Source organism: Mercenaria mercenaria, chromosome 10 (assembly GCF_021730395.1).
Source record: "Mercenaria mercenaria strain notata chromosome 10, MADL_Memer_1, whole genome shotgun sequence".
NCBI classification, from domain to species: Eukaryota; Metazoa; Mollusca; class Bivalvia; order Venerida; family Veneridae; genus Mercenaria; species Mercenaria mercenaria.
In genome coordinates this window covers 44,950,810-44,976,800 of record NC_069370.1, presented here as the reverse complement: position 1 = coordinate 44,976,800, position 25,991 = coordinate 44,950,810, and the positions used below count along the sequence as shown (strand labels likewise).

The 25,991-nt window shown below is 34.1% G+C and overlaps 1 protein-coding gene across 1 annotated transcript; it reads right to left on the bottom strand.

Moving 5' to 3' along the window:
* Positions 1-159: 159 nt before the first annotated feature.
* On the bottom strand, positions 160-16,011 carry LOC123560347 (uncharacterized). Its single transcript, XM_053552946.1, has 8 exons — positions 15,872-16,011; positions 15,176-15,258; positions 14,108-14,506; positions 12,441-12,470; positions 7,986-8,015; positions 4,312-4,464; positions 3,638-3,668; positions 160-1,749 (listed from the first exon to the last, which is right to left on the bottom strand). Exons 2-8 carry the CDS (start codon positions 15,225-15,227, stop codon positions 1,653-1,655), a joined length of 792 nt encoding a protein of 263 aa, XP_053408921.1. The 5' UTR covers positions 15,228-15,258; positions 15,872-16,011; the 3' UTR covers positions 160-1,652.
* Between the last annotated feature and the right edge of the window lie 9,980 nt (positions 16,012-25,991).

Sequence of the window (25,991 nt, the reverse complement as noted above, 5' to 3'; positions counted from 1 at the left end):
AAGTCTACGTGATGAAGTTCTGTTTTTTAAACAAAACACATTTTTGATGGGTCTTTTCACTTTGTTTTGTCTGATGTCTGCAATAGAAATATATTTGGCACGAAAAGTAAGGGCTGTATGAAAGGATTTTATCAAAAAGATAAAAGAACAACACATATGTTAGATATGAACAGAATGAGTACTTTATTGAAACATATTGTTGAATGGGCCTAATAGATGTTATCATGTTGACTTCCATTTGTAAGGTGTTTGAATATCTTTCCTGAAGCTGATATATGATAATGATTCTGTGAAAACAAATCAATTTACTTTAGTTTTTAAAACTAGAGGAAAGAAACCCATACATTTGAAACTCGGTACATGTATCTCGAAATTTCTCGGATCGAGCGTATTACTTCGAGATAACCGAAATTTGACTTAAAATGATATTTTGTGCACGTGTTTCCGGGACTGGACTTGAAAATGTCTACAAAATAGCCGGAATTTTGAGATAAGCTGGCTCGAGATATCGAGTTTCAAATGTATTTGCTTATTATTTACGAGCAGTATATATTTAAAAAATTCAACGTGTGAAACATACAAGGACACGTTGGAATAGAAATATATAGAATATATGAAATATATATTTCAATACACATGTATGTGAAGTAAAGTAAAAACAATCGTTCAATCGGTTTAAACAAGTGACAATTACTATACAGTATCGGCTGCTCCTGAATTCGCCTTTCTACATATTAAACATCTACATTACAAATGTATGCTAACAAGATAAAATGCGTAGGCAGAAATAATAATATACATCGCTTACTTAGCTACATCTGCATTAACAACAAAAAGATATGCGTAGGCAGAAATAAAATTCTATAGTAATTTCATATATAAACCGAGCCAACCATAACTAAAATTGCTAAATAACGATATCGTTGATATATGACAATTTAACAGAAATTTAACCGTATCTATCAGGAATTTAAAGCTAAGTTTTAGAATTAATGTTTAAACACTCAATCTTTCATTCATTCTTTATTTACAAGGCTCATGTGCTTATTTGATTGTTCATATTAATCATTCTATTTGGATCAAAATGGTGCTTCCACGTTTCACCGCCAGTTAGTTTTATCGCAAATAAAGTAGTAATATATTTTGGATTAAGTTTCAGAAGTTCACGGGGGATCTTAACCCGATGCTAGTTTTGTTCTTTTGACACCAAACACATTATCCAGAGTGCAAAGATATGCCTTCCTTTAAGATGTTTTCGTTCGATTATTTTAGATCTCAGCAATAGTATATCTTCCGATCTTTGCAAAAATAATCCTTGAAATTTGTGTTATGATTAACCAGTGAATGCAGTCTTCCGGTAGTTGTTACATCGTCTTCACATATGAAGTATTTATTTCTGCACATCTCATGGTGTACTAGATACCATCTTTAACAAAAACATAATTAACTTTTGTATTTATATAGAAACTGAACTGGTGGCTAGACCTTCTGAAAGTTATACTCCACACGTTTGAATCTATTTTGCTCTAGTTATAGTAAGTTATTCCTGAAAAATTGCGCTCATCAAGGAAAAGTAAACAATGATGTAAGGTTTGAATATCTATGTGAAAATTTTGTTGACGACCTCCGTTTAGCACGTTCTTAGCTACGGTTTATTTTGACAAATCGTAAGTGTCTTCATCGTCGCTTACAGAGTAAGTTTGTTGATCAACAGCCAGACCCTGTTTGGCAACAGTTGCAGTAGGTTCACTGAAACAATTCATTAAACAGTATTTGCATTATGGTCCTTTAATTTCAAGTAGAATATCTGTATAGTATTGTGAAAAAGGTAATTTTGACATACAACTGAAGTGCAGATGATATTGCCAATTTAAAGATATAATACTGATAACTTAATACTTGGTAGTCATACATATCAATTGCAGTGGTAATAAATCTGTTACCGACAAAATAATAATCTTAAGTAAAAAAGAGTAAAATCTACTTTAGATGAAATATACTGTGTCATTTATATCTGCCACGAGATAGTTAGGCAGCTATTGAGACAGTAACAATTATTGTCTTGATCAAGCGAAGTTTTCTAAAAAAAAGATTATCTCAAAAATAGAAAGTTTCTTTAAAATTTACATCATTATCTTGATACTTATCATGCAAGTGTCTGCATCTGCGATTTATCAGCTAGATAGCTACCTTGATACTCCCAAAAATTATCTTGATATTTGGAGCTTTTTTGAAAACTTTAGTCTTAATAGCAAAGTTTACTGAAAATCAAACGCATATCTAGAAAATATAATTAATGCGATAGGTTTGATAGAAAAATACATGTATATAATGGCAACTTTGTTAAAAGTTCAGCATATGTTCATGATAGGAACCTAGGTATAACGTGGCAATTTCAAACATTAATGCATTTTGCGCTGAAACATTTTAAGAAAATCAAAGAAGATATCTAGAAAATGTTATTTATTGCTGAAATATTCTTCGATAATATGGTGATAGTTACCTAGCTACCTCTTGACAGAAATAAGCCACCATAAGGTGCATACAACCAATATCAAGAATGTGTACTGCTTTTTTGTTGTCAAACTTGTTTCGACCTTAAAATGATCTTCTGATCTAATAAAGTTATTTAGTTAAACGACAATGTAAAACATAACAAAGAATGTTAGGGTAGACTGACCTAAAACCTTTGCTTAGGTCGGAACCGAGTTTCTAGGTATCTATGGTTTCTATAGGTACATGCCTCCAATCAGCCTCGGGAAATAGTGTCATCCGACGTATATTTAACAAAAATGGTAAGGGTAGATTTCATAGAAGCATACAGCACCACAAACACAGCCAGAGTGCAATTCATAGAAAGTAGGACCGCAACAAAAAAGTTTGAGCATGATTTTTGACAGAATGTCTTCTAAATTTAAATTTTCACACACCCCAATAAAAAAATAACATTGGCCAAGTAGTTTGTTTTTATATGACAGTCGTCTGTTTCCGCCATTTCACCGATGATAAATACTATTGATATGTGCTTTTGCAAGCGAAGCTAGTCGAACTGTATTAATGAACTGACTAAGTGTCTGAATTCTAGGCTGTCAGAAATGCTTGCTTGCCAAAAGTATTGGGGACCGCTCTTGCTGCAGAATATTATACATGTGGATTTTTCCAGCTAGTTTATTTTAGTACAAATATTCTATAAAATTGATAAAAAGGTAATTTTCACTCAATGTAGTTAAATTTGTTAACAGGTTCAGTGCATTTAAAAAAATCAATGTTCCGCCAAAACCCCGTGCAGTCCGAAATAAAGAAAAGTTTTAAAATTGTATACATAAATGAACTTTGAGTTTAATAGTGGGTGTTATCAGTTAAGCAATCTTCGACTCATAAACATTTTTGCAATTCCTGATAACTCTTTGGTCACCAAGGGCATGATCGAACTCTCGTGGAGAGAAATAATGGTAAAAAGGCGGCCAAACATTAATCCAAGAAAACAAATACTTGTATGTATTTGTAAAGCATTTTACTATTCATATGTTTGGTTGTACCAAAGCTTAAAAGTATTCTTATAGCTGAATATTTTATGATTAATTTGAAATGCAAGAGTCTTGAGCCAAGACCAAAATGTCTTGCAAGTTTTACTTACGGTTCACATTTTCCGTGGCATAAGCTTCCATCTGAAAGATAATAGTCAACTGTCTGTATAAAATTAATAGTCTTATAGTACTCAGAATTTGAACGCTATTCCGGTTCCAATATAAAATGTAAACAGGTAGAAAGTAACTACACTACACTACACTACACTACACTATAATTTATATCCTTATTATACCGTAGAAGAGGGAAGGTGTACGTTGATTTTTAGGTTCAATCCGTAAAAGTGGGCAGATACTTTAGAAATACGACCGTAAATGTGGGCAGACTAACGGTACTGGATTCAAAAGAATCTGCCTAGATTTACGGAGGCCTGCATATATATATATATATAAATCAGTATCAGACTATACAAGTGTTAGGTTCAAGAATTTATGAGTTATATGAACTGCGTGTTACTTATTTTCTGTATGACCTACGTTGAAATAGAATAAACAGTAAACTTATAATTTGTTTGTTTTTGTTTTGATTGACAGTTTAAGAAAAATAACGGCATTTCAGTTTTCGTTGGGTTATGGAGACCCCAGCTTCCTCCTGACTTTATTTCTTGAATTGACAGTTTTTTCTTGAGCTCATATGACAAAATACATGCCATGCAAGGTAAGTGATTCAGCGATCATAGTAACTGGCAAACGGTACAATACTAGTATACAAGAAATAATTTACCAAAGGACCTTTCTCGTGACCTTCTTATAACCGCCGTTAAATAAGCTGCATACAGTACTGTCAAACTATTTGTTACACCCAAGATTGCACCGACAGTCACTGAATAGTTTCCGGCGTCACATTCGGTACATTGCTGTGCGTTGTCTGAAATATCTTGTCCAAGAAAATAGAACTGTTAGATAATTTAGATATATGTATCTGTGCAATTTTAAAAATGTATAAGGACGTCATCGATTTCATTTTAAGTTGTAAAGCTGAGTTTTGAGACTTGTGTAAAAACAGCCTGTCAACTTAGAATCAACCAAACAAATGCAAGATATTTGAGGCAAGTTCAGTTTTAAGATAAAAATGAATGAAATTCAGTCTTTACTTTAGATTTGGCCCAATAATTAGGTAAGAACTGCAACCTCTCCGAGATGAAACAAATTCCAAAAGATGTGTTCTTTCTTATAACGATCAGATTCCTCTGATGTATGTTTCTTACTAAAAATTGAACATACACTCTAAGAAACGGAATTAAAAGTTTAATTCAAAATTGGTTTCACCTTTTAAACATTCTCATTTCATTATATGCAACCGATTCGCAAAATATTTATATACATGTATAATTGTGTCATGGCTTTGACAGTACAACTCAAAAGAAGTTCAGCAATTCACTTTATTGATTAACTTACAAAGCGGTGCTCAGAAGTTTAATAAAAAACATTTAGATCTACAGTAAAAGGATCGAATCCTTACCCTTTTTCAGTTACGCAATACAGGAAAAGAAAGCAACTTAGTGGTTTTGAAAGTTTAAAAGTACCTATTCAACGTGATCTTTTATATCATTGTAATATGACATTATGTAATATAGTCATAGATGCTTTCGTATACTAGTGTAAGATGTAACAGATCAGAATAGTTACTACTTAGTCTTTAACTTTGATTTCTTTAACCAAAGACTTTCAATCATTCCTACCTTTTGATCAACTGGTAATGCATACCTGACATCTGCGTAATATGAAGTTAAATCCCAATGCTACGAAAGACCCGTGGTGACATTTCAACTTCATTATTTCACGATTTCTGCTTCCTGATTTCACGATTTCCACTTCATGAATTCACGAATTCACGATTTCTGCTTCCTGATTTCACGATTTCCACTTCATGAATTCACGATTTCACGATTTCCACTTCATGAATTCACGATTTCACGAATTCGTTTATCGTAAAATCAAGAAATCGTGAAGTTTTTTTTACGTGAAATCGTGAATTCATAAAATCGTGAATTCGTGAAGTGGAAATCGTGAATTCAGGAAGCAGAAATCGTGAATTCATGAAGTGGAAATCGTGAAATCAAGAAATCGTGAAATCAAGAAATCGCGAAATCAATAAATCGTGAAATCAAGAAATCGTGAAATCAATAAATCGTGATTTTTTTCTTGAAATCGTGAATTCATGAAATCGTGAATTCGTGAAATCGTGAATTCATGAAGTGGAAATCGTGAAATCAGGAAGCAGAAATCGTGAATTCATGAAGTGGAAATCGTGAAATCATGAAGCAGAAATCGTGAAATAATGAAGTTGAAATGTCACCACGGGTCTTTCGTACAATGCTGTATAAAGAGTTGTTCTTGACATTTATATACACACGTCCAGTTTTGAAAAATCGTAGATTTATCACATAAAACCTGTATAAATCATTTTCTATTCATGCACTCCGCATATTTTCTCAGATAACATTTTGACTTTTTTTTAAATTGTCTTGACATAGAAATATTAAATTCTTGCATGCAGGAACGGTCAGAATGATACCGTTTTTCGCGAATAATGGCGGTGGCTCAGTTAAAAGCATAAACATTCTAAATAGCTGGTGTCCTTTGTTCTGAATAAAACTAAGACTTTTCCAATGACTTCACACTTAAGAAAGTAGGACACATTCATAGTCATTGAAATTCAATTTTAACATTGGTGTGCAAAAGTGTATATGTCATTCAAATTCAATGCTGTATCTTAAAAGAGAAGAAAGTAGGTGTGTAAGTCAAGTTCAAAGCCAAGCGACCCCTTATTACTTCGGGTCATCAAGTAATTATAATTAAACAGTCTAGGAAATTTGATCCGATAATTTTTGAAGTAGTTTTCCTATATAACTCATATAAAAACTAGATAACCTTCGTGGCAGGACTTCTTTTCACCCCTGGGGCATAATTTGAACAATCTTGTTAGAGAACTACAAGGCATGCTACATACCAAATATCAAAAGCCTAGGCCTTGAAATTTCAGTCAAGAAGATTTTAAAAAGTTTTTTTTCCTGTGTAATGTGAACCCCATGGCAGGTCACTTTTTACCCCAAAGACATATTTGAACAATCTTGGTAGAGGACCACTAGGCAATGCAATATACCAAATATCAAAAGCTTAGGCCTTGAAATTTCAGACAAGAAAATGTTTTTCCTATATAAGTCTATGTAAAACTTTGGACCCCCGAGGCAGGGCCTCTTTTCACCCCAGGGGCATGATTCAAATAATTTTGGTAGAGACTACAAGGCAATGCTTCATACTAAATGTCAAAAGCCTAGGTCTTATGGTTTCAAACAAGAAGAGTTTTTAAGATTTACACTATATAAGTCTATGTAAAATTTTCGAACCCCGGGGCGGGACCTCGTTTCACCCCAGGGGCATAATTTGAACAAATTTTATAGAGGACCATTAGATGATGACACATACCAAATAATGAGGCTTTGGTTTTGGACAAGAAGATTTTCAAAGTTTTCCTTATATAAGCCTAAGTAAATCATGCGACCCCAAGGGTTAGGTCACATTTGACCCTAGGAGGATAATTTGAACAATCGTGGTACAGGACCGTTAGATGATGTCATACATGTATACCAAATATCAAGGTTCTACGCCTTGCGACTTTGGACAAGATTTTTTAAAAGTTTTTCCTTTTGGTTGCCATGGTTCTATGCGAAATTCAATTCTTTGAAACAACTTTTGAAGGGGACCACCCAAGGAACATCCAGGCCGAGTTCCATCAACTTCCACGAAATGATATTAGAGGAGATGTTGATTAAAGGAAAGTGTGGAAGGACGGACGACGGACGGACGGACGGACGCCGGACGGTGAGCGATCACAATAGCTCACCCCGAGCACTTTGTGCTCAGGTGAGCTGGAAAGTCAAAAGAAACGTGGCAGTCGAGCTTTGATAAACGAGCGTTGATGCAAGAAATCTATTTTCAGTCACACAATCTCAACCAGCTATAAAATGAAACCATATATTGTAGTTTCCATGACAAATTTTGTAATGTTATTATTGAACAAAACGCTACCTAAATATCAAGCATAGATCTGTCACGTGATTTCAGCAAAACAATGCAATAAAAATAAGCAATAAGCTATTTAGTGTCTGTATCTCTAAATATCAAAGATTGCTTTGATAATGGGACAAATGCAAGGCGAATTTGGATACCATACTAACCCCGAACTAATTAACCATGCATATTCAAAAGATTTAAGTTAATTTGAAAATCATCAGATGGTTAAATGTAAAGTTATCATATGTAAAAATTCACAACCGGATGTGACTAGTTGATGGTAATACTAAGAAAGAGGTAAAGCATACAGAAACAAAATAAATAAGTCAAAATGGATGGAATGGAACTTTAAAAGGGGGAAAAACAAACAAGAATTCGTACCTGCTCGTACTTCTGCTTTATTGTCGGCTTCTGAAAATGATAGCAGAAAATATCTATGCATGCAAAATAACAGTCTTTGTTACTTTCACAATTTAGAAAACGGTCTACATCAGTATATCTGAATAAGTTTTAAACGCGTATAGATATTATTTAGGGATCAACGTATAAGAAATCAGTGGCGCAGTGATTAAGGTGGAACGCCACCTGTTCAGGTTCGATTCACGGTGGCGGCTGATATCCAGAACAATGTTATGAGGTCTTCTTTCTTACTCATATATTTCAGCTTGCATAATTTGACCATATTATAAAAACCCACGTATCATATATGCCAGCAGTACTTCATACTGAAAAGTCTTTTTTTTTCAATATAGCATTAATTCATTTGGGTACATTACGAATTTGTCAGTCTGTCATGTTACGAACACATTGGTTTCATAATTAGGCATGACATGATGAAAGTACGTTTAACTAAATACAAACGTATGATCTAAGGTAAACAGTATCATAAAAATTTCATAATTATACTTCCTTTGCTATCCGTGTGTCCAATTTGAAAAAAAAAAAACGAAAAAAAAAAAAAAAAAAAGAAAAAACGAAAAAAAAAAAAGACAAAAGAAAAAACGAACAGAAAAAATGCAACACAATTGCTGTAATGAAAATAACAATACCCGGATAACACTGCGTAATAAGTAAGAATTAAGTCTGGGTGTTCATGAATATGCAATTTCCATAATGAATGTACTTGATATTATCTGTTTTTCAAACAAGCCGTTAATAAAAGATGCAAAATGTCATTGTGTTACAGCGGAATAGAACTTTGCTTTATTATTTAGCATTTCTAAATACTTGATAGAAAAAAAATTGTGCTCACGTGTCTTTAAAGATTCAATTTTCGCTCCGGTAAGGGTTGTTAAAGTATAGGCTGGGCATTTTGACTTTGGGGTTCAGTTAATTCCAACATAAACCTTTTGGTGTGGAATAAATAGTGTGTAAGGAAACGACACACAGAAAAACAGTTCTAAAATATCATGGTACATTTTTGAGATATTGCTGGTATTCTGAAGTAACGTCTATATAATGCTGTGGACCATATGCTGCATTGTTCTGCTACTGAAATATTATAGCATAAAGGTTTGCTTGAATATCAGAAAAAAATATTATAAAATTGGTATGCTACGCTTAGTATGTTACCATCTTTGTCAAAAAGCGTTGGGTGTCAACATCCAGAACACATGTGTCAGAATTCAGAACATAATACGTCTAAACCAAATATTTAAAGGAAACTCAAATGGCATTGAAGTTAAAAAGTTTTGAACACTAAACATGTGTATCTCAAAGTCAGAAACAAGGAAAAACATTCTTAGCGCATTGATAAAACAAACAAAAATATTCACAACCTTACTGCAGATGGATGGGGTATTTAATAAATTTATACAGTTACGGCAGTCATATATAAAATGCTTATTGAACTGCTTTATTATGTAATGCATGCAATTGAATAAAGATTCTGAAATGATACTTAGATTTCGTTTAATTGATTTTCTTTTAGATAAAATTGCAATACTTTGTTTAATTAATATCTAGAGGGAGAATATTGTCCTTAATTATATACCACCTACTTTTCGGAGTATGGCTTGGATTTTCTTTGAGGATTTTTTTCCAGTATTGCATAAGCAACTAAGAATTATAAATCATATAAATAATCAATAAAACTTTATGTTGGGATTAGTTTAACCCTTAGCCTGCTAAATTTCTAAAATGGACTGGTCCATCATTCAATTTGGGCAACACCATCTATTATTTGAAGGGGTGTTCACTGAAAATTTACTGACTGAATAGCGAGCATGATTTTTGTTTATTATGCGTATATCCACCGTTTTATTAGCTCACCTGTCACATAGTGACAGAGTGTGCTTTTGTGATCGCCCTTCGTCCGTCATCCGTCCGTCCGTCGTCCGTCCACAATTTTCTAGCGAACATGATAGAGACCACATTTTGAATTGATTTTTATCAAACTTGCACACAACTTGTATGGGCATAATTTCTCGTTTCTTTTCGAAAACTGGCCAGATCCCATCACGGGTTGCAGAGTTATGGCCCCTTAAAGGGCCAAAATTTGTCATTTTTGTCTTGTGAACATGATAGAAACCACATTTTGCAATCAACAAAATTTGCCATTTTTGGCTTGTGAACACGATAGAGACAACATTTTGCAATCGACTACATTCAAACTTGCACACAACTTGTATTGGCATAATATCTCGATTCCGTTCGAAAACTGGCAAGATCCCATCATGGGTTCTAGAGTTATGGCCCCTCAAATGGCTTTTGCAGCCATATAGAGACTTCATTAAAGGTTTGATTTGATACAAACCCGCAAAATGTCTTCAACAACGATAAATTTTGGATTCCATGATGAATTATTCAGATCCAATCTTAGGTTCCGGAGTTACGGCCCATGATTGATCCCTGAAAGAGCCAAAATTAGGTAATTTCTACATTGAGCAACCGATAGAAGTGACATTTTATATTTGAATTTAACCACACTTACACACAGCTTAAGTCACAATATGATCTCGGTTCATTTCGAAAACTGGCTAGATCCCATTGCGGGTTCTCGAGTTACTACCCTTGAAAGTGGCAATTTTTTTTATTTTGGCCCTTTCAGCCATATAGAGGTTTCATTTATGCTTTGATTTGATACAAACTTGCACATAATTATTATCTTGATGATCTCTAGGTTTGGATCGAAACCAGGTCATGTCGGGTCAAAAACTAGGTCATCAGATCAAATTAAAGGAAAAGCTTGTAACAACCTAGAGGCCACATTTACGGCCCTATCTTCATGACACTTAGTCAGAATGTTTATCTTGAGGATTTCTAGAACAAGTTTGAAACTGGGTTATATCGGTTCAGAAACTAGGTCACCCAGTCAAATTAAAGGAAAAGCTTGTTAACAACCTAGAGGTCACATTTACGACCCTATCTTCACGAAACTCGGTCAGAATGTTTATCTTGATGATTCCTAGTCCAAGTTTGAAACTGGGTCATATGGTGTCAAAAGCTAGGTCACCCAGTAAATCAAAGAAAAAGTTTATTAACACTGATGTTCATTTGATGTGCATGAAACTTGGTCAGAATGTTTGTCTGCATGAAATATCGGATGAATTTTTATCTGGGTCATGTGTGGTCAAAAAAAAGTCACCAGGTCAAATCAAAGAATAAGCTTGTTTACACCCTAGGGGTACATTTTTGATTCTATCTTCATAAAATTTTGTCAGAATGTTTGTTTCTATGAAGTCTTGGGCGATTGTGAATCTGGGTCACTTGGGGTAAAAAACTATGTCACTAGGTCAAATCAAAGGAAAAGCTTGTATACACTGTAGAGGCCACGTTTTTGCTACAATCTTCCCGAAACTTTGTCAGAATGTTTATTGTCATAAAACTGTGGACAACTTTGAATCTTGGTCATGTGGGGTAAAAAACTAGGTAACTTGGTCAAGTAAAAGAAAATGCTTGTTTACACTCAAGAGACCCCATTATTTGTACATATCTTAATGAAAATTGGTCAGCATATTTGTCTCCATGAAATCACTAGGTAAAACATGTTTACACTGTTATGGTGTGTTTCACAGGTGAGCGACCTAGGGCCATCTTGACCCTCTTGTATGGAAACAGTGTCATATATTAAACAAATAAAATTCATCTTAACACAACGGATTAAGCAGACAAGAAATGACCTGCACATGTTTAAAAATAGAACATCCGCGTACGCTTAACAGCTATTTTATAAGTTGTCCCGAGGCCCTGTCTGAAAGTTCAGTTGCATCAAAATTATAAATGTATCAATTTCAATCATGAAAGTTTACGAGTTAAAGAATTGGTACTGCAAACATTTAAATTCTGGCCTTTAAGTTGAAGGATAAACTTCATTTAAACAAGACATTATATAAGATTGCTGCACATTGGGAACACAAAAGGCTGCTGTTATCCGATGTATTTTTTGTAATTTGTAACAAATCTAAGATCCCGTGAATGCTGAAACCTTCGGAAGCCACAGCAACAACATGCATAAATTTCATAACTGTTTACATAACTTTAAAAAAGACATTCGATGGGGCCTCTGATTATATGCAGAGAATCAATCATAACAAATCACTTGCTTTGAGTACAATTCATGAGCGAAAAATATTTATGGTAAAATGTTGTACGGGTTTGTTTAAAATCCTTAATCATTACTACTTTGAATTTCATGCTAAATTTTAGTATGGTTTTGGTAAGTCCATAATAAAGAGGATATAATCTTCTTTCACTCAGAAGTTTTAAACGAGTTTTAGACTTTTGGCTAGTCTTGGATTTTGAATTTACTATAAGAAAAAAGAAAATTTAATATAGCCTCTTTGAAAGTGTTGAAAGTAGACTAATATTATACTGTATCATATTGAATTTATTTACCTTTGGAGACATTTGATATCCTTTCCGCACCTGTAATGTAATAAAACGTATTAGCGTCTGATGGCCCCTTCTCGCTTCCTTAGAATCAATATTTATTAAAGGAAATTCATTTTAAAAATATTTCTGAAATGTCTAGGTCTGCAGCTCTCAAATACGGAAATATCTTACATCTGAGGCATATACTGACACTTTTAGACAACAAAAAGGACCGTTCCAAAAATATCTTTGTACTCTTGCTCCGTTATGGACCCCTGTGGGATTTATGTTTATTTCGAGTTCAAATATTTTTTCGTAGATAAAAGCTGAAATGTCGTGTTAAAGCCCAGGTATTATCATATCGTTAGAAAATGCTGAAAATTGACTCCCCGTTAGAAGAAAACAAGAAGTCTACGTGCATACATTTTGACGGGGTGACCCCTGCGCGTGACCCCTGACTATCGACCAATGCAAAAACGACTTTCGTTTTCAAGTTTAGCATGTCTACTTTCATTTTCTTTACTTCCGGAAATAGCTAAAGGTCGAGTGAAGTCATTTTCTGTGTCATAACCATACATACATGCCTGGCGAGATTGCACAAAAATGTGCCCGGTGTCCTAAGGATATAGACTGTAATTGAGTAAATCCCAAAATTAACGGAAAATTGTCTGTTCAGTTGTCCATTTTGAGAAACCACAATGTCATTGTTTAGATATAAGATATTTCTGTTTTCAATAGAAGATGAAGAAAAACATATACATATTTCGTAAATTGGTGTACTAAGCTATCATTCAACACTGAAGAAACCCTTAAAAGTGGGATTTGAATATTTTAGGTACCATCTCTATATGTTTGGAGAGTCTGAAATAGTACAATAATTCGCATTTTTGTATATTTCAAAATAATCTTTCAGTGTAAATTGAAAAGGAACATGTTATAACATGAAAAAAAAGCAGCAACCTAGTATATTGCTCTTGTATTTCAATTGTACCCGAATATTACTGACAATGTTCCAAAACTCGAACGTGTACTGTTTTATATTTAGCTGCATCTGCATGATGCAAGTTCAATATAACGAAATGTTATCACAGTTTACCTTTCTTACATGAATTAAACAGATTTGAAGTAAACATATGAATGCGACTATGGTGTAATTTTCTTTTGACCAACAAAATACCTTTTTAAATATATAATCTTTCCGGCAGTATCAGCGAATATTGGTTGCTGTGGAAGTAAATTTGATACCTGCCGCCTTCTCGACAGAAAACAATGCAATCTTTTCAGGAGGTGAAATTTCGCCGACCCACGCTAAATAAGAGACCTTCACATATTGTTTACATGAAACTGGTAGAATGGGCTCAATCAGTAGCCGATGAATATAAATGTTGGTTTATGCTTTTAAAGAAATGTTTCTGATGAAAGTTCTGATAATGCCATAATTTAAGAATCATTTGCATTATACTATTTTTATATCATTTTCCAATATAAGTTGTATATTGAGGTCGCCTTTTATAAGTACCTGTGAATATGTCCATTTACAGAGATTGTTATCGTATAACATATTTATGACTATGACGGTATTAATATGTTTGAGAAACGATATGTCTATACATTAGCTAAGCAAATATCGATGCTACAGATTTTAAAAATGCGTTTATTGTCAAGTTGCATAATGAAATTAGTATGCTTACCGTCAATTAAAAGCGTAGCGTTTCTTTCTACGGTGTCTACATTCCCTGTAATGCTACTTTTATAGGTCATCTCACATCTATATACTCCAGCATCATCCGATATCATTTCCAAAATGTTCATATCTAAAGTTAGATGAGTTTTGTGTGGGAATTCCGTATCTAATATTCCTCTGACAACAATATCCCTGTCACCAACAATGCCTTTACCTAAAGTCGGAGATTTATTTTCACTTGTGTCAACAATTGCTAACGTGTCCCACCCTGGATTTTTTTCTCGCCGTATTTGTATGTTATATACGCTAGAAACATCATTTTCTGTAACATGACATGACATTAAGAGTTTCCCCGTATCTCTTAATACAACTCGTGGCTTTGACAAAGTGAAATTCAAGCTATAAACTGAAAATAAACAGTAAAGAACAGATAGGTCATATGAAAGTATTGACTTCGCTGATTTAACAGCTGTTTAAAATGTTTTTGTTATTTGCTGCTCCATACATGTGCCTTTGGTAAAAGCGTTAAAACGTAATCTATTGTAAACGAAATAAAAATTTCTTTTCACTGGGTGCATACTAAATGGTGATATTGATCTTGATTATTTCAAATGTTTGTTAAATTTAATGTTTATTACTGAGACAAGAAAAAGGATATGAAATTTGGTTTAGTTAACAATTACGTGGCATAAATTATGTTCGGTAGGTAGAGGTTTTTGAATCTTTGAGAAACACGTTTTTTAATCATTTTGGCAATGCCATTTCTCATCCATACATCTGTTCGAAATCGTCTGTTTATATATACATCTCTCAAACTTCAGTTTCGTGTTTGTTTCTTTATATTATCCAGAATAAAATACTTTAGAAATTCACATATTTATATAACAATTTCGAGTCGATGTGAAATATGGCCGATAATGTACATGAACCTACTATTTAATTTGGCGTCAGGAAAAGCTGGGTTACATTTATGCCTCTTAAAAGATTCGATATAGCTGTAACAATTTAAAATTGTTTTGCAAAATACGTCAAACATAGTATCAATATTCAAATATATTTGCAAAATCATGGTTACCAACTGTTGTCCTAGCGGCCAGCAAAAACGCAACATAAACAAACGCCAACATTATTCTTCTACGTCATGGCTTGTCTTTACTTCTGTGAATGATATTTATTGTCATATAACAATGATATAAGTGTGTGTGTGTTCGGATTTAACGTCTTTTTCAACAATTTTTCAGTCATATTAACGATGGTGTCTACTTACAGCAGTAAATACAATGACCAACTATATAGTGCTGCCTCACTAGAATATCGCTCGTAGACACGTGACATGATACCCGACCCGGTCACATTATACTGACACCGGGCTGACCAGTCACAGGACTATCCTTTTAATGCTGAGCGCAAAGCGACAAAGCTACTAGTACCATTTTAACGTCTTTGGTATGACGCGGACAGGGATCGAACCCACGACCCCCCCCCGCCCCCGCACTCAAAGCGGGCGCTCTACCTCTTGACTGACTTTTGAGGCGATGTAACGATGATATTTATCAGTAAAAGGTTTAAGATGACGTGTAATCTTATTGTGTCTAATTCATAAAAATAATTTTGTTTCGGTAGATTATAAACAGTAATTACTTATTAAATAACTAACTTAAATGTGCATGAAATCTGAACGAATATGTTTAAAATGCATTCAGACAATAGTCAGGCAGTAAAATGAGTTCATATTGCTGTAATTTAGCTGTACTAAAATGATCATACTTACAAAAGATCATCACAAAATTATGATTCTGAATACTCCACAAACATTTGGATAGATTGTAAACTTGCTAAATGGACTTTTCATACTTATTTGTTTGATTTATGCAAAATAGTTTTCAATTGTTAGAATTTATGAGTCAGTAAATTTATAAAGATATAATGTCCTTGTTTTCAAATGAAAAATATAACGCACGGACTAATATGATATGACGTTGTGTCTGATAGTTTATTAATAATGGATCATAAAATCTGATTGTCTCATGCGTACACTTGTGCCAAATAAAACTTACTTACTTACTTTGCTTGATAGTGAATTCTAGCATAAAACTGCTGTTCTTGTCACTTTTTGGGGGTGTTTTAACAGGAGAGAAAACGTGTGTTAACAGAGAGATTCTTGCGCTCACGTGCTGTTATAACACCTTTTTATATATGCGCGTTCCGTGGCAGAGTGTAAACGTATTACGGCCCCAAAACGGATAATTCAAATGGAAATGACGTCAACATGAAAAAACAACTCGGATATTCTCGCGCATTTCATGGAAATTTAATGACGTTGGGGGATAATGTATTCATTTATTCGTTTTTTTTCTTTCGCGTTTTATGCTAGAATAGCGTTAGCGCATGTTATTTTCGTGTTATAACATCTTCAGAATCCCTCGGGATTCTGCAGACGTTATAACACGAAAAAAAACATGCGTTATCCCTACATTCTAACACGATCCGCAGCAGTTGCTATATAAACATAAAAAATAAAAAATAAAAATATAGCAAAATCGCCAGTACATGAATATACGACAAAATATAGCTGTTCCTTTCCACCATACGATTGTAATGAGATTCTGTTCTGCTTCCGTTATATGCCGACTAAATCCTCGACCTTTCAGTGCTAGGTACATCCAATTTTTTGAAACTAACAGTTTCTAACTGATGAATTTATTTGTTAATATTTTTACCGTAATAATTGTTTCAGCCCGGTAAGTTTCAACTTCAACATAGGTGCATCTATATCTTGTCTTGTGTGTAGCTTACAATTTCTGGGTTGTAGGCACCACAAATGTCAGTTGGTTCTACTTTGACAGTAAATAAATTATAATTCATGTTCCAGTCTTCCAGACTCAAGTATTTACGTGTTTATATACCGCAGTGTTCTGGCCTGTACGTTTCAGTTTCATCATATACTAGTAGATGACGTGTACTATTGTTAGAAACTGCATATATAAACTTCGAATGAAGTATTTACTTCTGATTTCTATGTCAGACCTTAGATGTTATCAAAAATAACATTTTCACAGCAGTAACTACTTAATACTTTAATTAAGATTTACCGAATATCGGAAAATTCCGTAGAATGCAATGCTTTCCATTCGTGGGGAGGTTTTTATAAAGCATATTGCAAAGACGAATGACGTATCGAGCTAAAATGTAGTGCTGTAAATTGCGAAAAATTTGCTTGGTTAGAATCGAAATAATTTTATCAGTTAATAAAATATGGACAGTCGTTCTGATACGAATATTAAATCACTCATGCTACGCACTCGTGATTTAATTTTTATGCATTTGAACTCCTGTCCATATTTCATTAACTGATAAAATAAAGGAACATATTTATCATTTCTTAAATAATCAAGAAATAGTGTACTATGCTTCTAATTTATATTCTAACACGATTCGTTGCAGTTGCTTTATAAACATAACTAATACCGAAATCGCCTATTCATGAACCTACGATAAAAACATGGCTGTTCCATTTCACCCTACCATTGTACATGACGCTGAGATTCTACTCTGCTTCCGTTGTATGCCGATTTAATACTTGACATTTTCAGTGCTTAGTAGTAGAAATAAAAACCACATCAAATTTTCTGATTTTCTGAAACGAACAATTTCTAACTCATGAATTTATTTGGTTATATTTTTACACAACTTCTAACACTAATTCACGAGCTTGCTTCGTCCCTAGATAATCGGATACAAACGGATATGATAATCCTTGACTTCAGTAAGGCATTTAACCGAGTCCCTCACCAACGGCTGCTGAGTAAAATCCATCATTATTGCATTAGAGGTCAAACACATGAATGGATCTCCTCCCTTCTACATGACAGGACCCAGAGGGTATAAGTTGATGGTCAGTGTTCAGATGAGGCCCGAGTCGTCAGCGGTTTTCCCCAGGGATCGGTACTAGGTCCATTTTTGTTCCTTATTTTCATCAATGACCTCCCTGAAGGACTACATTCCAGAACACGCCTTTTCGCAGATGACATGAGGCCTGGACTTTCATCCCCAGAAATGCAGTGTTATGAGAGTAACAAGGTCAAGGTCTCCATTGCAAGCACATTACATGCTAAAAGGTAAAATATAGACACTGGAGCTGACATCAAAATATCTCGGGGTCGATATACAGTCTGACCTTTCATGGAAAAGTCACGTTGACAGAGTATCCAAAAAGGCAAAAAACATGCTTGACTTCCTTCGACGAAATCTACATAAGACCAGTCGGGACAAAAAGACGCAAGCTTACATCAGTCTTGTACGTTCCACCCTCGAATACTGCTCGACTGTCAGGAAACCATACCAGAAAGTTTTGACAAGGAAAATAGAAATGGTACAACGGAGAGCTGCTCGCTTTGCAACAAACCGGTTCCATAACACCAGCAGTGTGTCCGATATGTTGGAAGAGTTTAAGTGGGAAACTCTGGAGTCACGTCGCCGCAAACATCAAGTCACTATGTTCTACAAGATAGTTCACCATCTTGTAGTCATATACCATGAAGACTACCTTACACTGGCGAAGGTCCCACCAAGATCCTCACACAACAACAGGCATCTACCATATCGAACATCCTTACATGGAACTCTCTGCCAGCAACAGTTGCCAAGGCCCCCTTTTTTGCATCGTTTAAGAGTGGGCTGCCAAACATGACCTTCCTTCTAAGGGGACTCCGTCCAAGCTACAAAGTAGCTCAAAATGAGGGACTTGAACTATGTCGGCGGGGCTTTGCGCTCTGGTACCGCCACGGAAGTTGAACTGGTCATTTCCTGATGGCGTGAAAGTAGCGGGACAACGCTTTTCTACACTTGTTTCTATCTTTTTACTTAGCATCATACATCCTTAGACCGACCTCAGCCCGGCGGTCTGACCTGTTTCTTACTTTATCTATCAGCTCCTCTATTTACATTATCTTATCCTTGCGCATCGTCATAGAATTGTCAAGTCTGACATTGTGACGTAGTAATCTAAATGATGTAGATAAGAAAATGTTTCAGCCAGTCAACACAGAACCGGTAAGTTTCAACTTCAACACCAGTGTGTCTTTATCTGGTTGTGTACCGGTAAATTTCAACTTCAACACCAGTGTTTCTTTATCTGGTTGTGTACTTATTTTACAATTTCTACGTTGTAGGCACCACAAATGTCAACTAGATTGCACTTAAGATAGTAAATGAATTATTATTCATGCTCCAATATCCTAAGACTAAAGTGTTTACGTGTATATATGTTGCAATGTTCTGGTGTGTATGTTGCAGTGTCACCATAGGTGACGTGTACCATTTTTAGAAAATGCATAGATCTATAAACGTTAAATAAAGTATTTACTTCTGATCTTTTCCGACGTAAGATGTTATTTAAGATTTTATAGAAAACAAGCTAATTCGATGAATTGGTGTCCCCCGACGAAAGGGTTTTTGGTGAGGAATGGCAAAAAGTATATCCTGCAAAAAGTTAAAGATGTTACTAAGCAGCTAATAATTTCATAAGTCAAAATCAAGTTAACAGAAAACAAATGTTTAAAGAATACATAACAAATGCATGATACGTTGATTCTGACTAAAGAAATTATTTTATTTTGAATAGAACATGCTTTCTGTAATAAGCTTAGCTTTCAAAATTAAATGGAGTAATTCGAAATGTGAGCTTAAAGTTAAACTGTATGGAACACCAAGTGTTGCTGTTTAACATGCACATTTGAACTTTACAGAACAGTTGTCCTTAGGAGAATACAATCAAGTAAGATATCTTGAACATGGCTGAGGGTAAGGGGGTGCGGTTACAACTTCACATGTTGAAGATTTGAACATATTTTGAAAAAAAAGGAATGGAAATATTAAAAGGAGGGAGAATGGTACAACTTGCATGTTTTGCATGTTGAGATAAATATACATGGAAGGTTTGAAAAATAAAAAAAGATTGTTTTTTATCGTGTTTGAAAGGGAGAAGGGTAGGCAGGGCAAGGGGGTAACCAGGTGTGGGTACACAACGTCTCATGTTTATAATAAATGTTCATGGAAAAGAATGATAGAAATTTAATGAAATTCTACCAAATGGTAAGTTTGTCAGGTACAGATATGTGGATTTTTATACAATCAAAGGGCAATAACTCTGGAGCTAAAAAAAGAAATCCGAATAAAATTGTGTGTGCACAACCACATTATAGTGATCTAAATTCAGTTAAAGTTTCATAGTTCTTGGTCAAATCTATCAAAAGTTATAATGCAGAAATTGCCATATTTATAGTATCTTATGTAGTTAAATCTAGAAACTTCTAAGGGCCATAACTCTTGTGTTACATGTACTTGGGTAATCTGACTGAAACTTGACGTGCCGCATAACCTCATAGTGGTGAACATGTATATGAAGAATTACTTAAATATACCCAAACACTTCCTAGATATGGCTCCGGACGGACGGAAAAACGCACGGACGGACGCATGGACGGACGGACAACGCCAAAACTATATCCCTTCGACTTTCGTTGGGGGATAATAACATTAACACAGCAGTAACTACCTATTAAAAATGTTAATCAAAATTTACTCAATTTCGGGAAATTCCGTTATGCAACGTTTTCCAATCGTGGGGAGTTTTTTTTATAATAGCAAATGAACAGCCAAATTACGTATTGAGCTAAAATGTAGTGCTGTAAAATGCGAAGAATTTGCGCGGTTAGAATCGAAATAGTATATACGTTTTGATAATTTTATCAGTTAATAAAACATGGGCATGCGTAGCACTCGTGATTTAATTATTACGCATCCGATCTCCCGCCATATTTTATTAACTGATAAAATATAGGGACATATTTATCATTTCTTAAACATCGTAGTTCAGAAACAACCCATCAAATAATAATAACAAACTCCGACTTTGTGTCTCCAGTTTGACACATTTCCTGCTCTGTAAATGAAATGTGGGTAATTCACCAGAACAAAATCAAATTACATTTCCCCTTTTTCTACAATTTGGAATGAAAAAGGACGTGAATAGTTTACTGACGGCAGTTTGTGAATTATTCAGTACAGACTGCTACACTGAGGCAAATGTTTATAATTTGAGAAGCAATTAATACTCAAAAGAAAATTCCCAGTAGTATGCCTGACTTCGGCCCATATGTTATTATTATTATTATTATTTTTTTTTTTTGATAATTGTTTCATATATCTATAATGTATATAAATCTTGTCAAAATTACGGATTGTTTTTCACAAGAACCGGCAGAAAAAATCCGTATTGTACCTTTTGGTATTGTATTTTACCGGACTACTTTCATTTAATATGCATGACCCGAGACAGTCTATGAATAGCGCTTATAAAACTACACTTATTTCTACTTCGTTTAATAAAAAAAGATTGAAGAATATAATAACAGAGTCATTATAACAATAGCTAGATCTGGGATCTTACATTCAATTCTCGTGAAATTTGCTTGCGCGCCTGTTTTATATCTCATAAGTGGCGTTCCAAGAGTAAAATTAAATGTTGGCACAGGAGGATGATGCGGGAGATGAGATGTTGGTTGGCGGTTAGGACCTCTTCAGGGAAAAAATTATAGAAGTCAAAGGCTAAATCTTGAGAATCATTAATATACTATTTTACACCACGAAATGTACAAACGAGCTTGGAATAAAAAAGTGAGGGTGTGTTGGAATGGGATGTGGGGGGTGGGGTGGGGTGGGGTGGGGGGGGGGGGGGGTGAGGGAGGCGGTGTTCTTTTGATATTTGGAACTATTTTTCAGTACAATTCATCTGTATGACGAAGTATTAAATAAATTATGAATAACGTTTCTGTTTGACCAAAAAAAATTCTCTCTCAAATCAATGAAATAAAATTGATATTTTCAGTAATTCAAGGTATAGACTACGCATGCTAAGTTATCGTAAACTCTTCCAAAACATACTGCAATAGATATAAATGAAGGTCCTTATATAAATGCCTATTCCAACATAAATATATACCCCCGTGCATTATTCGTATAAACAAGAACTGTTGAAATTTCATAGAACTATTAACATTTTTATCACTCATACATTGTGACGTCATCATATTTCTACGCCTTGCCGTAAATCGGTATATTTTGCATAAAACCATTGAAAGTTTGTTGAATCAAATAATGATTTGTTTGTTTTGCATGCAATATAGAAATAATTCTCATTCACGAATACAAATTTATATTTTCACGAGTGGTTACCACTCTCCGGTGTTATATTTATATATACCCCCTTTGTTTTGTTGAGTCATTTAGAGGCAAAATGTCCACTGACACCTAATATTCTAAAGAGAGAATTGAAAAGTCAAGCATTCAGCCAGACACTTGTAAAATATTCCAAATTTCACAGAAACATTGTATTGCTTGATTTTAACACAAATGTTATATGTGTAAATTTAACCTTTTTATACATTCAGCTTACGTCTCATTGAATCTTACGGGTTTCCCTACACATTTTTTACAATCAATCCAAAGCCGGCTTTCAATAACAATGTCTGACCTAAAGAAAAAGCAACGATTGTATACATCATGTTTCGAAATGAGATGATTTTTGACGACTTCAGTCTCAGGCCTACATTTTTAAGTAAGTTCTGAATGTTTCTACTTTTACTATTAGTATTCTTAGTATTAGCTACACGAATTTTCTTCGACAGAAAAACGTCGCTCAAGCATTGATGTATAGGTCCTGGCTAAGATTAGGTACCTGGTTATACATCGGGCAGCCCTACAGGGTCATATGATTAAGATGACCTCCCTTTCTATACCATGTTTATTTATCTATTTATTTTGCTGGGTTTAACGTCGATCCGTCACAATTATAGGTCATATGGCGGCTTCCCAACTTTTATGTTGGTGGAAGACCCCATGTGACTAAACAATGTTTAAGTCTTGAAGGTTTTCGACCTAGTCTGAGCCCATATGGCAATGAAATATAGTCATACCCTAAATTCACGTGTAGTAATGAGTCTGACCAAGACCAGATACCTAGACGGATCTAGATTTTGAGGAGAGGTCATAGAATGTGACCGGGAAGAAGTATTCAAACTAAAAATATTTCACTATTTTGACCATATCTGGAAGATTTTCGAACAAGTTCGATCCCCTACCACCTGAACATACTATACATGTAAATGAAGGTATATATCCTGGATACAGTTTTAAATCTGGAGTAGCTCTAGAGGTTGTGGTAGGTCCTACATCGATGTATGGCAGTATATCTTATATATAAGTCCTTACATGTTCGGTACAATATACGGATGACATCAAGGAGTCAAAAGTCGTCCATTACATTTTTTACCTTTGACAGACGGACAGACTTTCAAATTTTGCGAATAAAAGGGCAATATAGAAACTTGAAATTTCGTGTTACTAACTAAAAATTTCAACTTTTATATTGATGCATGCAGTAAGAATTACCAATTGATAATAATACTCTGTTGTAACAATCAGCTCTTTTTGTATCATCGGCAGCTAAACTTCGGGCGAGTTCGTACGTTTCCGCACGCTTTCGGAAATACCACGGACACGTGCAAATAAAGAAATAATACAAAAATCACCAACTGTTAAACGTCTAGGGAAGCAAGAAGAAATTAAAATAATTTCAAAATAAAAACATATATAAAAAATTTATTGTCTGTAAAACACTTCAATAGGATAATAAATATTCTCAAATTATGAATAAAGTGACTTAAGGGGAAGAATAAGATACGTATCACAGGTTTTTGCTTATTTTATTCGGTAACTGTATGCCGTAAACAGAGACTGATAGTGGTGTTTTTTAATCGCCAAGGGAAGCATTAATTCTTCATTTTAGATAAATAATTTTTATATCTTTGTAAAGAGAAAAGAATGACAAACACTTCAATAGGATAATAAATATCGTATGTTCATTCTAATTAAAACAATATTTGTTCAAACTTTTTTCCTTCTTTGTTTCTATTGAAACATATCAACCAGATAAAAATCGATATCGCACAGCCAAGAAAAAAAAAGAAAAAACGCTCCTGGCACTAATGCTCTTCCGTAAAAATCTAAACATGGACAACATTTTAGAAATCTACACAACTGCTTAATAAAGTAATACAACAAATATTTCTGCATTTTTTTCTTGGTAATTTAACTACCTGATAAGAATTATTTTTTTACGGATTAAACTTCCTGATTTAAACTAGAAAACACAATGTAAATAGAAAATGATAACAGATGGCAGTTTTAAGACTTCAAAAAAGATAAATCACTAGATCTCATCTGAATTCTAAGGTATGTTAAAATCTCCTATAGCGAAATTCATGATCAACTTTATTCCTTTGTCGTTAAATGTATTCAAGTGTAGTGTAGTCAAATGACGATTGAATACGATTTACGGTCGCAATCGATTATATGCACATGCACAGGTAAATATTTAGTAAACACTACGTGTTGGATAAAGGATATATTTAAGTTGGAAAAAAGAACAAATAAACAGGTATTAACATTTGTAATGAAATGTAATCCTTAAAAATTGTCACAGTAATTAATAGTTGTATCTATGCAAGTAACTATACTGATGAGATAAAGAAAAGCCTCATCGAAAGTTGGCGTTATTTACAGTACATAGTTTAAATTTGTCATGTGCATGTTCTCTTACCGGCAAACACAGCCGACCGAAACTCGTAAGATTTTATTCAGACCATTGTTAAATTCATGTAACTGCTCATGATTTCTCCTGGCACTAATGCTTTTTTTTTCTTTTCCGAAAAGGATTCAAAATTACTGAAAACGTCTTATCATCACATATTTCGGAACGAGGGATTAACAAAAATAGATATATACAGGATTTTGAAAAGAAATGACACACACAAAGATGAAGCTGTGTGTTCTAATAGAAAGTGTAACCTTTTCTTTAGACTGTCAAAATATGACCCGTGGATATATAATTATAATTGAACCGTATATTTAACATGTTCACATGTTCATTAGAATCACAACAACTAGAGCGATCAAAAAATTAAAATGTGTGTAACAGGCGTTTATTTAAATTATCTATTTTTAACAAACAATTCTTGCTTTCCGAATCGGGCGTATATGTATCTGATGAATTATAAGATGGTGTGTAAATTATCCACCTTTCAAACAACGATCTGTTAGCATGTTTATTTCAGAAAAGAATAGATGTTTGAATGTGTAAGCAAAGATTTATTGTGGAAATTGACAAATTAATATTTTTTTTCATTTTGTCAAAATTGTTAAAATATTCAGATATTTCAAACAAGTACAATAAATCAAACACACCTTTACTTAATTAGTTATCACTTGCTTCTTACTTTTATTACCTTTTATGGCAAATAATCTAGATACCTTACCAGGGTGTAATAAATTGTAATAACGGGGGCTAATACCGGGTATATATTTTGCACCTTTATGATATTTCAGTTTTAGATTTATGTCTCGCAGCAAATAAAGTTTCTTAAATCTTTTAATTGCTCATGTTTTATTATATAATGCGGAGTAGCATAATTCTACCGCAAAGGAATACTGTAGGCGTACATTTATTAGCGCGGCAAAAAATTAGCGCAAACGCAATTTTTGGTGAAATATCTAATTAATGCGTGGTCGTGAATTAGCGCTCTCGCGAGACCGCTAATTTCTAATTTTAGCGCTGTCCGAGATGAGGCTCTAGGAGATTTACGGAGATTCACGAAGATTTTCTGAAATTAACTCGACCGTCGTAATACGAATCTGACTGTCGACCCTATACAACCTGAACATGTACCAAGTATGACTTTAAGATAGTGTACCGTAATGATACTTGTATTTTTTTAATGATACTTTCAACTGTGATGTAGCTTTATGTTTACGTACAGTATATAAAGTATAAT